Raw genomic sequence first — 16,392 nt, 5'->3', positions numbered from 1 at the left:
AAGAAGAATGGGGTTGACATGGTTTAGACTTTCAAAAAGCCTTTAACAAAGTCACTAACAAGAAGCTATCAAGACAACTCAGCAGTTAAGGGGTGAGAAGGTAGAGTGTTGTCATAGATTAGAAACTAGCTAAGGGATAAAAAGCAGTAGGCATAAATGGTCCATTTTCAAAAAGGAAATAAAAGGGTTCCCGCCTCCCTCCATGTGCTGTTTTGGGGGCAGTGACCAGTATTCATTTAGGATATGACAAAGGGGTGAGCAGCGAGATGGTAACATTTGCAAAAGGCAAAATTATGTAGATTAGTCAAGACTAAAGAAGTTTATGAGGGACTTCAAAGGGACCTAAGAAAGCTAGGTATGTGGGCAAGGCAGTGGCCAGTGAAACTCAATGTTGACTAATGCACATTGTCCAAGTCCATTTATTGGGATCTGAAAAAAGCACTGCCACTGAGACAGAGATGTGAGCCGTGGTGAGGACCCCACTATGACAAAAATCTCTGCTCAAATGCAGCAGCCATCAAAACAATGGGCAAAGTTTTAACATAGCTAAAAAGTAGGCTAGAAAATAAACTGATGATACAGCCTATCCTGGCGGACTGTTCAGTTCTGGTTACCAGAGCTCAAAGATTTACCAGACACAGAAGACATGAAGGAGACAGGTAACAAAAGTTACTAGAAACATGGATAGTTTTGTATGAAGACCAACTGAAAAGACGGGGACTGTTTAGAGAAGAGGCTACCCATAAAATAATGGATGGTATAGAGCAGTGGTTCTCAAAGTCTGTCCACCGCTTGTTCAGGGAAATTCCCTGGCGCGCCGGACTGGTTTGTTTACCTGCTGCGTCCGCAGGTTCGGCCGATCGTGGCTCCCACTGGCCGCGGTTCGCCGCTCCAGGCCAATGGGGGCTGCAGGAAGGGCGGCCAGTATGTCCCTTGGCCCACGCCACTTCCTGCAGCCCCCATTGGCCTGGAGCGGTGAACCACGGCCAGTGGGAGCCACGATCGGCCGAACCTGCGGACGCGGCAGGTAAACAAATCGGTCCAGCCCGCCAGGGGCTTTCCCTGAACAAGCGGCGGACTGGCTTTGAGAACCACTGGTATAGAGAAAACAAGCACTCCTATTTACACTAATAAGTAAGAACACAAGAACAGGAACCATTCAATGAAACTGAAAGGCATACATTTTAAACCAATACAAGGAAATTACGTATTGTGTAGCATCAAAATTAATACGAGGAATGCATTGCCAGCAGAGGCCAAGAGCTTAGCTGAATTAAATAAAGTATTAGACATTTCCGTGGGAAGTGGGCAAAGTCACCTTAGCCAGGAGTCAAAAAAAAGTTATGACCCCTCAACCACCTTCAGGCATAAACTACCCACTAACTGGGTACAAGAATCAGGCACAAGCTTCCCTAAGGAGAGGTTATTCAACTAATTGCCCAGCACAGAGTTTCTTGCACCTTCCTCTGAAGCATCTGGTACTGGCCACTCCTGGACATAGGAGACTGGACTAGACCACGGGTCTGATTCAACCAGGCCATTCCATTACTCCCCTGTGACAAGGTACCTTAAGTCAACGTGGAATTATAGGCCAAATTAACTAGCAAGAGAGCTGTTCTGAAACAGGCAAGTCAGGAGAATTAAGAACAGTATTTATAGACTTGACTTGTCTCTGGGTACTGGTAAGGAGCGTGGAAAATGAATGAGATGATGTACAAGTGATACCCCCTCATTCATTCTGCTTTACGTAGCATCCAGGGACTTATTGAAAGCTTCTCACAACTTCAATGGTGACTGTGAAGAACAGGAGAAAGACCAGTGTGAACGTGGTAGGCTCAAAGAGGCGATGCTGGCCTGTGTCTGCTAAATGGTAACTTTTTACTTGGGTCACCTGCATCAGCCCTGCCTGCTAGCTGGACAAGTCCATGGAGCTAAATACAGAGACTTTTGTTCCCTTCACAAGAAAAGCTCTGCCTGGTGGGATTCGGGCCCAGATGGTCAGCTCAGCAAGGCTGTGAAGTAGAGGTGTCAGCAGCTGGAGAAGCAGAAACTCCACGTGAGCTGAGAAGTGTCTTTCGTCAGCCCCAAATAAAAGCCAAGCCAAAGTGTGTGCCCCAGTCAGTTACTGTCACTGCTGCTGTGGAAATCAGTGGCAGAATTCACTCCACTGTAAACACCAGAATTCTAGGAAATATTCACCCCCCATTCCCTAGGGCCTCCCCTCCCCCCAGCATGTCATTTAAATTGAGGGAGGAAGCAAGTGGATCTGTCTGATGGGGATTTTCTGCCAGCAGTTGTGGGACAGCAAACCCACAAGGAGCCACACACCCCGTTCTACACAGGTCAGGCCTGGTAGTGCAGGTCACATGGTTACAATACTGTGGATGCACTTCATATATATGGCACTGCAGACACTCAGCCCTTAACAGGGGCACTGACAAATCAGATCTGACTCAAAGTCAAGTTCTGTACAAAGTCCCATCACCCAACCAACAGACACAGTTTAACAATCCCAGCAGAAACTTGTTTGAAACATTCTGCCGCTACAGCATTCACAACCCAACCACGGGAGAGAGTGAGAGAGAACTCACAGGTGGGGAAATCTGCTAGATTTTTAACCTGGTAGGTTCCCTTTACACTAAGGGCTCTCGGTGGAGCTAAGGCAAATGTGGTATACAGTTGCTGCTTATCAAACCTAAAACGTGTCTGGAACCCCACCACTATGTGCCTTGAGATTTACTATTGTAACACAGCGTTCATGCACTGTGACACTAGCAACGCTTGTCTTGTTAATTCACCCACTATGTGCATAACCCCTGTGTCAGTCACCTATTCTTGCACTGAGGTGTGAAAATATGGACACTGCTATTGTACAACTGATAGTATATTTACTTGCAACATGTGCAGACACCCTCCCAGGCGTGATGGCAGCAGGTACGTGCATGTGAGCCCCGTAAATGCATACCCTCCAATGTGACACTGAACCCAAAGCATGCGCCGCTGGCACAAGAACCACAGGTCCCATCCTCTAGCCTTATGCTGAAGGCATGGATATATGGCACCATCTTCAACTCCTTGGTCAGGTATTATTGCTTACCATCTGTGGCTCTAATTTGTTCTCTTGCTTCTGGCTCTGCTGTGTGCAGCCTCAACTACGGGTACACTGAGCCCTCCTGTCTGTCTTCATTTGCTTCCACCTACTCAAAAAGCATAAGTTGACTCCAGTAAAGAAATGAAGTCCTAGGATTTTCTTACATTCGTCACCCGCCCCAGGGTGGGAGAAACAGAAAACAAGGAAGAGTCTTGGTGAGTATCACAACCCCTCTTTTCTCGTAAGATCACATTAATTCTGTTCATAATGAGACCACAGGGCCAGATCCTTAGTGTGTAGCTACAGCAATACAGCTACATCCGTTTATACCAGTTGGACATCTGATTCCTGAGGGGCGTGAAAAGGGTCATGTTACAAAGGCAAGTAGAGCTGGTCCAGTGGGTAAGGTACTAGGTGGAGCTGCAGGAGACCTCAGTTCAAGTCCCTGGTCTGCTACAGATTTCCTGTCTCTGTTTTACTTCCCCCCCATAGGGATAACAGGCTTTCCCTACCTCACAGGGGTAAATACACCAAAGACTGTGAGGTGCTGTGGGGATGGGCATTTACCTCAGGTAGACAGAGGTATTGCCAAAACATGACCCAAACATTTGAGAGTGGCTTTAACAAAAGATAGGGTGGGAAGTTGTTTACCTTCTGGGTTTTCAGCCTTTGGTGTTCACATTTTCAAGTTTCTCTTTGCAACCATGATGGCTAGATACTTTGGGGTTTTTTTAAACGAGGAAGGATTCTCATGTGATCATCTGACTCCAAGAGCTGGAGCTTTAAGAAAAAACACTGAATATTGCCAGCTCTTGCAATTTTATCACGAGTCTCACAACACTGAGAGAATTTAGAACAAATGGGGTCGGGGAGCACATGTGGAAGGCTTTGAGTCTCCTAGCAGGGATAGAACTGTTCCCAGGGACAATATGGGAGTGGAGCTCATATTCAGGGAGAGCAAGTCCCTCATGGGGATATGGAAAGGGAGAAAAAAACTTCTTGGGGGTGGGAGGGGAGAGGAAAACATGTGCAGCCTCCTCGTCCTGCTCCTCCCAACCCAGTCCTGCTGCCCAGGAGGTAGGGTCTGGGAAGTGGCTACAAGCAATCCACTCCAAAGATCCCTGCAGCAAAGACTGGTGGCATTTCTCGTGGATCTCATCTTCTCTTGCAGTGCCATCAAAGGACTGGTCTACACTAGAACATTAGACCGACCCAGCTACGTTGCTCAGGTCTGTGAAAAATACACATCTGAGTGATGTAGTTAAGCCGACCTATGTCCCCGTGTAGACAGCGCTATCGCCTCTCGAGGAGGTGGATTCCTATGGCAATGGGAGAACCCCTCCCGTCGGCGTACGTAGTGTCTACACAGAAGTGGTGCAACGGTGCCGCTATAGCATTCCAAGTGCAGACAAGCCCAAAGTGTGTGAGCATGCAAAAGTTGTAGGTGATATTGACAGAGCCATCCCCCCAATCCGGGAGCAGAGGGACAAGTATGATTTTTCTACAGGATTTTGATAGCTACAGGAGCAGAGCTATCTGTCTTGCCAGCTCATATCCACTTCCCTGCTTCAGAGATTAGGGCCAACGGTGAGAGGAAATACTTCCAAGAGACAGGCATAATTATTTTCCCCGGTGGTTAAGTCTCTTCTCAGTGTTCAAGGTCAAAACAAGTCTCTGTCAGGTACACACAGAAGCAGCAGCCCCCCGCAGAGGTAGAAGGAAGCTACATTTCCCAAGTGTGGGCCAAAGTTTTAATTCTGTAGGGGCAAGAGGGATTAAATGCTGAAGATCTCAATGCTCAGGGACTTGAATTATAGCTTGGTCACTTTCTTGATCCAGGGCACAAATTTGCTGACCTTAGTGTAAACTCCAGGGGAGTCCTTCCGGCCACACCCATAGCCCCAGGAAATGATCCCCAGAATGACCCAGCGTCCAGTTGATCTCTGACACATGAGTGGCCCACCGCTGTCACCCTGGCAGCTGTCCACCCGCTTATCTTCAGAGAGGTTTCCAGCACAGATCATGCGGTTAGTAAACTTGCCCCTGTAACGAGCCTCACAATCTTCTCTTGGGAGAAGGGGCACTGCCCCCTGAAGCAATGTTCTTGAATAGGACTTCCCTGAAACATAATAGAACAGCACAACTCACCACTTGGGCTATGTCTACACAACAGACCTTACAACAGCACAGCTGTACCGCTGCAGCTGCGCCACTGTAAGGTCTCCCATGTAGCCGCTCCATGCCAGCGGGAGAAAGCTCTCCTGCCGGCATAATTAAACCACCCCTAATGAGCAGCGGTAGCTCTCCCACCCACGTAGTATCTCTTGCCGACAGTGCTGTCCTCACCAGTGCTTCTTCTCAGTGAAACTTACGTCGGTCTCTGTGGCTCACAGCTCCAAAGGAGGCATTCCAGCTGAGGCCCTGAGAGACCCCAGAAGAGGAGAATACAAAATGGCACTGGGCACAGAAAGAGAGTATGAGAATCAGGGACACTGCCTTGAATTGCATCTAGAAATGAATTAGTAGCCACACTACTGAGTACAGGTGTGCTGGGTGAGCACGCTGCCTCCATCTCAGCGCATCCATTCTGTTCAGGTTCTTATACCACACCATGGTATCTGCCCATCCCTTCAACCGCTGTATTGTCTGGGCTCCTCCCTCAAAAGTCCTTTCACCTGGGAATATCCCAGCATTTGAGCCCCCGCTCCCTTGAGGCTGCTCCCATGAGTATCATCCACCTCTGACTCACCTGTGTCTCCCCAGCCGGAGATAATGCAGGCCTGACTGTTAATGGCAGCCTTCTCCTTCCTGTCAGGGAGGCAGATGGGCAGGACGTGGCGATTGAAGGAGAGGCAGTGGCTACCCCTGCCCCGCATCCTGACCAGGGCAATATCATTGTCATTGCTGCTGGACCGGTAGTTCCTGTGAAGGACGATCCTCTCGATGGGCATCTCCCTCTCAAACGCCTCCTTCACGCCTGTGTGGTAATCGCCTACCCGCAGCCGGTAGCGGCGCACATCGGTGCCAAACCTGGCCAGGTGACAAAGAGCCACCTGAGCACTCATGTGGTGACCGCCTGAGGCGTGAGCACTGCGCTGCTGGATCCAGGGCCATGCCACCGGCAGAAAGGCCTCAGTACCACTACAATGCCCACAAGCACACCAGGTGAGAGCATTGCTGTCTGGCCACTTCACAAGCTGCCTCAGAGCCAGCTCCTCCCAGTCCCCAGCAAGTCACTGCTAAGCAGGGGACTGGTGGTTCCCATTAGCAGGGAAGGGAACATCTGCTCATGCCACCACCAAGCACCCCAACTCTCTGTCTGACATAAACCAGGCTATGAATGGTCTTCCGGACCCTCTAGATCAGCAGTCCCCAAACTTTTGAGGGTCGTGAGCCCCCTTACCCCTGTACATGCCCTTCCGCCCCCCCTGCCCCCCTCACACCGAGCCAGGGCCGAGAGCGGAGCTGTGGCTGTGGCTCTGGGGGTGGGGGGTGGGGTGCAGGCAGTGGCCAGGGGGCCAAGGTTGGGGTCACATCTAGGGGTGGGTCTGGGTCTAGGAGCAGGGCCGCGACTTGGGGCAGAGGCTGATGGTGGGAGCAGAGATGCAACTGGGCTGCAGTGGGGGCCGGCAGCCAGGCCCATGGCTAGGTGCAGCTCTGCTCCCGGCCTTGACCCCAGCCTTGGCCCCGAGCCGGGAACAGAGAAGTGGCCAGCTGCCAAGGCTGGGGGCTCGCATGGGGCCGGGAGCAGAGCTGTGCCGAGGCTGGGGCTGGGGTCAGGCGTGGGGCTGGGGGATGTGGCTGGGGGCGGGACCAGAGTAGAGCTGGGGGTGGGGAGGGGCTGGGTGGTGCTCCCTCCCTACCCCTGTGGGGGCTATCCCGGGCCTGCTGCAGCCCCCCGAATGTTCCTCCACACCCCCCCTAGGGGTGCACGCCCCACCACTTTGGGGACCTTTGGCTCTAAGACTGAGGCAGCAGGAACATGTGACTGGACCAGAGCCACTCCAGGCTCCTGACCACCCCAGTTTACTGTTCCTCAAACTATAGGCAGGGTGCTAAAGAGCTGGTTTATTCCACATTATAGCACTTGGAAGTTACAGGCTGAGCACGAACGAACGCCAAGGGATAACGCAAAGCTGTCCTGGGCTATCCCTCACGTGCCCCACACAAATAGCCCAGTAACCCCTGGGTCATGGCTTCGCTCTCAGCAGTCCTCTCTAGCAGCAGCAGTGCTGGGAGTGCACAGAGCTCATGGCTCCTGCAGCTGTTTCCAGGAACCCCGCTCCTCAGAGATCTCATCCTCTTTGGATGGAACTGCTGCTATACGTGGGGGCAGGGCAGTGACTGAGTCAGACAGGATTATTTTTCCCTGTCCCTTGCTCACGCCCCCCTCAACCAAAACTCCCCCCCCCCCATTACCTTTTGAAGCAGTGCGCTGCAGTCACGACCCAGCAGCTGTGGATCAGTGTGGCTCCACACAGCAGACGAGTGTCTCTGTGAAATCCCTTTAGCCGCAGTGAGGCCTGCCATGGCCAACCACCTCTGAAAGAGAAACAGAGGAATGATGGGCAGCACGTACACAATGGCATGCTGCTGTCCTCTCTTGTCCCACCCACACTGCCCCATCTCTCCTCAGCCACTTCTCATCTTCCCTTAGCGCAGCTCTTCAGTCAAGGTAACGTCAGGAATCACCACTGGAGGGAGGTAGTTAGTGAAGCTGTACTCACCACTGGGAGCACAATGAAAATCAAGGAGCGATTCCAGCAGTATTGCCTCCAGCTTCTGCAGCATTGACAGCCACTGCTTGGGGGCAGACAGGAAACAAGCCTAGGATCCCTGTCCTCAGCTTTGAAAGCATAAACCAGCATTCCAAGTGACTTGGTGGGGACAGGTAACGAGGACTGGAGTCCGTGATGGACTGTCCCACAAGCACTTTGGAATACACACAAGTGGCAAAATGCAGAAAATAGAAACCAGTATTGCAATGCCTTTCAGCTCGCAGCTAGAGTCGTGGCATCACTGTTGCTTTAACACACATAATGTGGTGGTGGGACTGAGCATGAAGAACCTTGGACTTCAGAGAAAGTCTCCAGGAGCCCTTAGGGAAAGGGGTAATAGAACAACTGCAGCCCAAAGCTGGCAAGGAAGGACAATTGTTAGTATTTTCCAGGTTGCTTGTAGATGGAACAAAAGAACTGCCATACCAGATCTGACTAATGATTCAACTAGTCTGGTATCCTGACTCCAAGAGAGGCAGGCACCTGATTTGTCTGAGAAAGGTATAAGATCCCAACCATGAACAATAGGCAATTATATGTCCATGGCTGGATGTGGGCTTAAGTGTGGTTGCTGGAAAGAAGCAAGTCTAGGTACTACTCAGTTCAACAGTTTATGTAGAGTTAAAGATCAGTGGGCATATTCTTATATACAGATAGTTTATCTCTGTTCCGCACATATGAAGGTGTATCCCTGGGTAATAGCATTCCTGCTGATTTGTAGCAATTATTCCTTAATTCAACTGAACATTAGAATACAGTAATATATTATTATTGCCCCTGTTCTTGTGACAGATGGCGCTTAGGCTAATTTCTTATATAATCCCACATAACTAACAATGATCCACTCTTGACAACTGTGACGCATGGCCAGAAAGGGTTAAACATCCTGCAAAATAAATAACCCTCAAAAAACCTGTGGAGGGATAATGTTTGTGTATTTACATATGTATGAGTAGGGTCAATGATATAATCAACAGTCCCTGTCTATGCTGTATTCTGATAATTCAGAGACCAAAAGAACATTCTAGCATTTAAATGAATTGTAAACACGGGATATCTCTGTATTCATCTCTCTTTGAGATGTATAGTAACTAACCTCTGAATGGTGGAGGAACAAGCAACTTACCTTATATTAATTCTATAGCTAAGTACCGGTGATGGACCTCCTTCAAAGTCATACTCATTACCTTTTGAACTCCAACTTGTCAAAAAGGACATGAAATTGGATAAAAGACCCTTGGGTTCTGATTCTGTCATCTCAGATCTGCTTAGGCTTCGTCACGGGAAGTTTGAGTTGCAAGACTGAGTTCCCAGTTATGCTGGTACACCCTGAATATGATATTTGGACATCGGACTATAACCTATGAACTATTTCTGAAAGAACTCTTTTTGCAACTACAAATCTATGGTATGAATCTGAATCTCAATGAATTGAACTCATGTCTGTATGTATATTGATCTTTTAACCATACTCTCTCTCTGTTGTTTTTTAATACATTTTAGTTTAGTTATTAAGAAATGGCTGTAGCGTGTATTTGGGTAAGATCTGAAACATTCATTAATCTGTGAGATAATGTGTCCTATCCTTTGGGATTGGTGGAACCTTTTCTTTATATGATGAAATAAAATTTACAGAAATTTTCATCATATTTGACATGGGTACTGGACAGAAGCCTGAGGCTGGATCACTTTAAGTGAACTGTGTTGTTTAGACTTCTGAGTAATCAGTAAGGTAATAAAGAAGCTGTTTTAGGCTGGCTTGGTAAATCTAAGTACTGGACTGTCCACCAGCTTTTAATGGGGATTGTCTGCCTCATTCTTTGATGTTCACCCTAATTGAGTGACCAGAGCTGGCCCCCACTGGGACCCTGGGCACAACAACAACCCCCTACTTTTACAGCGAGATACTGCAAAGTGGGATAAGGGAGATTATTCTCCTGGTAATTTGTACCAACTAATTGGGCGCTGATGGCAGCTTAAACATATATCAATAACACACCTTGCTCCAGGCTGCTTTCTGTTAGGAGAAGTTGGCTGAGAGAGGCATCAGTTAAAATCTGGGCCAGATCATCAGAGACCCAGAGTCATCCTGGGTGTTTCTGGGTGGTCTGTATATAATGAGTTAGCCCAGTGGCTCTGTTCCCAGGCAGAAAGCATCCCCGTCACTGAGAGCATTATCACAACTGGCATTAATTGCCCCCCATGATAGCCTCAGCAGAGGGGCCTCAGACTGAATTGGCCATGGAGACTGAACCACTCGTACCCAGGTAGCAGGGGGAAAGCTTGCACGGCTGCAGCCCCTATCCTGTGGGTACACAGAGTTCAGTCTCCAGGGCTGTCGGGCCAGCAGCACAGAACAGAAAACAGCAGCATCCCCATTCTGGCCCCCTATGGTATGTGGCTGTCCTAGGGAAACCTGCATCCTGTGGGAAGAAAATAGGGTTCTTCAAAGCACCATTGCCTCTGGCCTGGCCTGACACATCCCTGCCTCCTTGCAGGCAAGTTGGTGCCAGCTCTGTTCTCCCCAGCCATCAGAGGACAGTACCTGAGGGACTTGTCTCCACCAATTATCCTTTTCTTGCGACGGTAAAGCAAGCGCCTCCCACACGTGCCAGATGCTGAACCTGCATAGCAAAACCAGAGCGGTTAGGCAGCCCCCCCTTTGCTTAACTGACAAACATCAAGCCACCCCCCCTTCTCCCTGGGGGCCCTCATCCTCCAGGAAGTGGACTGGTCTGATTAAGAACTTTGCTGTGAAAGCCGTATGTGCAGCACGCTTGTTTCTGTGGGGATGGTGAGAATGGTATTTGACCAGTTTACCAGGTTTACAGTGGTGCCAGACCCATGCTCAGAAGGGGCCCCAGCCCGCTCCGCTTGTGCTGCACTCTGACTCTGCTGTCCCTCCTTGGGGGGGAAGCGGAATAAGCCTCCGCCTGCCCGCTGGCTCCCCTCCCACCTGCCAGCCTGTCACGGCCGGCCGGCAGAGGCCTTCTCTCCACCCCTTGGGAGACCAACAAAGTAGGAGCCGGTGTGGGGCGGCGGATGCCAGAACCTGTGCGCACTGGAGAGCAGCATCTCCTCCCAGAGCTGGGTGTGCAGGGGGCCCCTGGCCAGAGCTTCCATCCCCCAGCAAGGCCGGACGCTGAGCCCTGCTTACCCCAGCACCACTCGGGCTGGGGACGGGAGTTGGATTGTGAAAGGGCTTTTGGAATGCGAGCTGCTCTGGGTCCGCTAGCCCTGGGGGGAGACCTGGGGTGCAGGGCACGGGGGATTGGGTCTGTAGCGGGGTGCTGGGCTCTGTGACGGGGTGGAAGGTGCTGGGCAGAGGGGGAGATTTGTGTGTTTTGGGGTGCTGGGTAGTGGGGGGATCTGTTGGGGGTGCTGGGTGATGGGGGAGGGTTGTGTGTTTTGGGGTTCTGGGCAGTGGGGGGTCTGTGTAGGGTGCTGTGTAGTTGTGGTGGTGGGTCTGCGGGGAAGGACAGTGGGGGGTGGGGGAGATCTGTGAGTGTGTTGGGGCACTAGGCAGGGGGCGTTCTGTGTGGGGTGCTTGGCAATTGTGATGGGGTTGTGCGGGGGTGCTGGGCAGTTGTGGGGCTGTGGGCAGGTGGGGGCGCTGTGCAGGGATGATGGTGTGCAAGGCACTGCATTTGTGGTAGGGAGTCTCTGGGGAGGGTCTCTGGCCGGGGGGGCACTGGGCATAGCAGGTTGAGGGCACTGGACATAGCGATCTGGGGGGGTCTCTGGATGGGGAGCGCTGGGCATAGGGAGTTGGGGGCTGTTGGGCAGGTGGTGGGCTATGTAGCATGGCATGAGCCCACCCCCAAGGGGAAAGGCCACACTGGCAGCACAGGGCTGGGTGGGGCAGTGTGCATCTGGCGGCTGCCGGTTTGTAAAGCGTGCCCTCACATTGGCCTGAGCAGAGCGAGGCCACCCCCGCCATGCCCCATTGCCCCTGGCAGACCCATAGCTCCAGGGACTTGACCTCTCCACACCATGCTCCATTGCCCCCATGGGGACCCACAAATATGTTTGGCGCCAGGCCCACAAAAGGTTAATCCGGCCCTGCAATTGACTGGAGGTGGTTACTCGCTGGGATTCTAGCTCCAAGCCTGGGGCAGGAGCCATTCAGCCCTTGCTGCAGAATCCACTTCCTCAGCCTGCTAGAGACCAAAGGGAGAGCACAGTTACTGCCACTCTGCATAGGAGGGTGCACTGCAAAATGGGGCAGAAACACTGGCTGCCTGGAGTTCCTGCAGGCTCAGAGGCACTATAAGGGGTGGAGAAGCAGTGCTGGCTGTGGGCAGCGCACAGTGACTCCAGGCTACATTTCTAACAGAAGACACTGAGACAAGGAGAATAGCTGCACTAGCTGCTGGGAAGCTCACATCTGCTCAGTCCCAGCTTCTCCCAACAGGAGACACTTCAGGGCAAGGGGCAGGAGCACCTGCATGTCTGGTGTCTTGGGCCTTCTCTTCCATATAGTCGCAGATCACACCAGCATCTTCACTGTGCCAGCAGTTGTGAATCCCACTCTGGGGTTTGGCGCATTCCCCCAGTGTGCGCTCTGTGCCACTGCACTCCACGTTGTCTAGATGGATCGGGCCATGCCCCTCCCCAAAATATGCCATCGTCCTGGCTTTTGCTGCGCCGCTGCAATGAGAGAAGGGATGACCCAGCTTCACAGAGGGTACATCTACGCTGCAGCAGGGAGGCGTGGTTCCCGCTCGGGTAGACAGACTCGCGCTAAAAATAGCAGTGTAGCTGGGATAGCAGGAGCAGTGGCTCAGGCTAGAGGCTCAAGTATGGACCCAAAGGGTTCAGGCAACTCTGTACCCAGGTGACTAGCCCAAGCTGCTGCCCGTGCAAACCCTGGCTATGCGGTTATTTTTCGCACACTAGCTTGAGTGGAGCTAGCCTGTGTCTGTCTAGTCAGGCTGGGAAGACCGGTCCCAGCTGCACTGTAGACATACCCTGAGTATGAAGCAAAAGACTCTTGTGGCAATAATATCGGTTTCTCTGCATAGTCGTACACTATTCCAATCCTGCAGTCTGCCCAGCACCCCACAGCTGCAGGGTGTGTGTGAGAGTACAGTTCTCCTGTACACACAGCAATGCTCAAACATACAAAACAGCCCAAATCTCCGTCCTGGTGAAATGACCCCTGCTTACAAGTTATACCTACTGATCCTCTTACCTGTAACCCAGCTGCCTGCAAACCACAGCTGCATCCCTGTCTGTCCAGCCATCGTCACAGACACTGCCCCACTGCCCATTCAGGAACACCTCTACCCGCCCCTCCTTGGTGCTCTCTCCATCCGCCAGCCGCACAGGGGGCCCTGCACGAGAATAAGCCCAGTGATCATAACAAAGGGAAACGCATCGAGTGAGACTTGGGGACCTGGACAGAAAGCTGAGATCCACAGAACTGACATCAGAAACCAGGAAACACCAATAGTTCAATTTATAAAGCAGCGTCCACCCCCTCCACCCATCACCACATCCCTGCTAAATAGGTAGGGCACTGGGCATAAGAAATTAATTTACCATACATGGAATAACCATGAAGAGACTATGTTCTGAAAGCTGAATAAAGAGGGGAACATGAAAGGGCAGAGAAGGGGGGAAGTTAATAAATATGGAGCCAACACTGGGCAAGTGCACATGCACCTTGGAAATAGAATGATGAGCTTATGTCAAGTGGGGAGAGAGGCTTCCTCCCCCTGGGAAAGGCCAGAAATCCTGCTGTAAAGCCAAATGACAAAATCCAGCTGAAGAGTCAGGGTATGCCTGCTGTAGGGAAGACCATGGGGAATCAAGCCTTGTGTACATGAGGAAATTGAACCAACTTAACTAAATCCATTTACATACCAATTTCATTAAATGGGTGTAACCCCCTTGCATGGACACTGATTTCAACTTAACAGCCCCTGATATCCATTTAGCCTAAGTCCATTTTTCTTTGAAAGCACTGATTTAACTAAGCAGTTTCTAAACTGGTTTAGTCAAAAGGGTACAATGTTCCTCTGTAAACAAGGCCTAAGCGTCCCGCTACTGAGCAATGGGATTCTGGGCAGCAGCTCCTCCTTCTGCAATTGTGGCTCCCAGGGTTTCATTTCTGTTTATAAGGTGGAGTCACTGCCAGCAGAATTCACATGGATTTGCAAAAGAAAACTGCACATAGGGAAGGGGGAGATAGGCCAGCACAGTGGGGAGGAGAGGTGTGAGGGTGGGATCAAGGGATTGGTGGGGACATGAGAAGAACAGACTAATGGCCATGTGGAACATGCGTTAGAAAATGTAACCTCTTAGCGTCAGCAGGAAATGGTCGCACTGTGCATCACGTTTAGCATGTGGAACCATCAACTCAGTGGGATAACTGGGACTCTTCACAGCAGGTACATAATCATAGCAGGAAGGCCACTGGAATCCCTTCCCCATAAGCAACCCCCTCCATGGAGCAGTCCACAGGCTAGGAGTCCTCTTGCCCCTGCCTTAATCTCCAGAAGGGATGGAACAGTAAGCCATTCCCCGCACCCTCCACTGGAAGAGGCAGAGCAAGGTACCAGCAGTGCCTTCAATGATCTTGTTGGTTTCAGGGGAGCATCGGACCCCCACATCCTCGGCATGTGAGCAGTCATGCTGCCCCCAGTTGCTGTGTGGACAGTCCAGGAGAGAGAACTCTGTGCCTGTACAAGCCATGTCGTCCAGAAGGATAAAGCCTTGGCCAAGTGTGTACTCCCCCTCAGATGCCAGGCTGGCAGGGCCACTAGGAGAAGGAAATGGAAAAGCACGTCAAACACACCACTCCCCAGAACCCTGCACGCTGATCCAACTCCCAGATCTAGCTGGAGTCCTGTTTCCTCAAGAACCCACACAGCCAAGGAGACCAACATGAAGAAAAACTCAATGGTAAAGGAGACAAACCTTCGTAACCCATTCCATTGACTGACAGTCAGTGACATGGGAGAGAGTGAGGGAGGAGCTGGGACATCTCCATAGGCTCAGCTTCCCGGGGGACCTGATAAAACCAGTCCACTGCTTGGTGTCCATCGGTCATACAATCACACTTGCATGTGCTCTGCAATTCTCACTAGGGGTTGCTAGACTATTTTAGTTCTAAATCTCATCCAAAAGACAGCACCGCCTCACACCCCTTTGGGGCATCAGTTCAGTACTGGCTTTAAAGGGAAGCACCATCTCCACAATCACAAAACACCACTGCAATTTTCCTTGCAGGTCTCCCATTCAAGTACTGAGCCAGGCTGAACCCATCTGAACTGAGAACTGATGAGTCCACACAGTCCAAGGTTATATGGCTGAAGCGTAAGGAGTATCCTTTAGAAGCACAGACCTTTCTTTTCTTTAATGGGAGGAATCCATGAAGGTGGCAACAGGCATGGACACTCTAAGTGGGCCAGGGACTAGGGTGACCAGACAGCAAATGTGAAAAATCAGGGCAGGGGATGGGGGATAATAGGAGCCTGGTCACCCTACCAGGGGCAGAGATGCTCATGCTTAGCATTGCCTGGGAAGGGGCACTGGCACTTGCCCAGCTCTCTAACCCGGAAGGTGCCCGAGAAAGGATTCACCATTTCCTGGGAAGGCTGGTAGCAGGGAGATGAGCTCTCTAACAAAGCACGGGCAGGAGATGCTAAGGCCCAGCTTTCCCAGTGAGGGGACGTGGCGCCTAAACCTTGCCAATAGGGAACTTAGCCACCTGTAAAACCAGCTCCTCTATAAATACCATAATTCCAGTACCTGAAGCCCAGTTGCCTGCAGACCACCTGGGCACTGAGAGCTGTCCAGCCGTCATCACACACCGTGCCCCAGTCTCCCCTGTAATAAACCTCCACCCTCCCTTCACTGGGGGTGCGGCCTCCTGCCAGCCTGACTGTGCCCTCTGGAGAGGATGGGAGAGGAAAAGGCAAGCAATTAGTAAAGGAGAAAGGAACCAATCCCCAGCCCCTCCTCTGCTGACGGCTGTGTGCAGTCTGAGAGCGGGAAGAGAGAGAGAGTGTGTGTCAGACTCAGCAGAGGAACACCCCATTACTTTGCACAAAAGCCTTGCAGATGTGCTCGCCCACAAGGCACAGGCTAGGACTCCCCTTGGCCTCTGCTGCACCCATGCAAGACAGTGGGAAGGCTACATTGTCTGGCTCTGAGTTGCTCCTGCCTCTGCCCCACTGTCCACCCAGGCCCAGCAGGAAGGAGGTGCCTGCGCTGGAGGGAGGACAGACTATACCTGTTGAAAGGATTGTGGAATACAAGAGTGGGACAGGATGTACAGGGAGAGGTGAGGTGGATCTGTACCTGTGAAGGGGTCACAGGACACTCCTGCATCCTCAATGTGATCACAGTTTTGCTGTCCCCAGTTATTCTTCTTGCACTGGTCCAGTGACAACTCGTTCCCTGAGCACTCCACTTCATCCAGCAGGATTGGGCCGGATCCCTGCCCGTAGTGAGCCCAAGACAAGGCCTTTGGAGTCCCACTACAGAGGACACAGACACACACAGAGGGAGGGA

General features: G+C 51.4%; 1 protein-coding gene across 1 annotated transcript in view; it reads right to left on the bottom strand.

Moving 5' to 3' along the window:
- Nucleotides 1-1,092: 1,092 nt before the first annotated feature.
- LOC102932341 (neurotrypsin-like) overlaps nt 1,093-16,392 on the bottom strand; it is a 30,212-nt gene continuing 14,912 nt past the window's right edge. Inside the window, exons 7-15 of the mRNA XM_027822170.3 lie at nt 16,180-16,358; nt 15,628-15,769; nt 14,433-14,635; nt 13,064-13,205; nt 12,314-12,519; nt 10,415-10,493; nt 7,511-7,633; nt 5,841-6,121; nt 1,093-5,210 (exon numbers count right to left, since the gene is read on the bottom strand). Of these exons, the coding sequence (XP_027677971.2) occupies nt 4,903-5,210; nt 5,841-6,121; nt 7,511-7,633; nt 10,415-10,493; nt 12,314-12,519; nt 13,064-13,205; nt 14,433-14,635; nt 15,628-15,769; nt 16,180-16,358 (1,663 nt within the window). The 3' untranslated portion in view covers nt 1,093-4,902. The remainder of the gene's footprint in view (nt 5,211-5,840; nt 6,122-7,510; nt 7,634-10,414; nt 10,494-12,313; nt 12,520-13,063; nt 13,206-14,432; nt 14,636-15,627; nt 15,770-16,179; nt 16,359-16,392) is intronic.

Source organism: Chelonia mydas, chromosome 7 (assembly GCF_015237465.2).
Source record: "Chelonia mydas isolate rCheMyd1 chromosome 7, rCheMyd1.pri.v2, whole genome shotgun sequence".
Lineage (NCBI taxonomy): Eukaryota > Metazoa > Chordata > Testudines > Cheloniidae > Chelonia > Chelonia mydas.
This window is presented reverse-complemented; position numbering and strand designations above follow the sequence as displayed.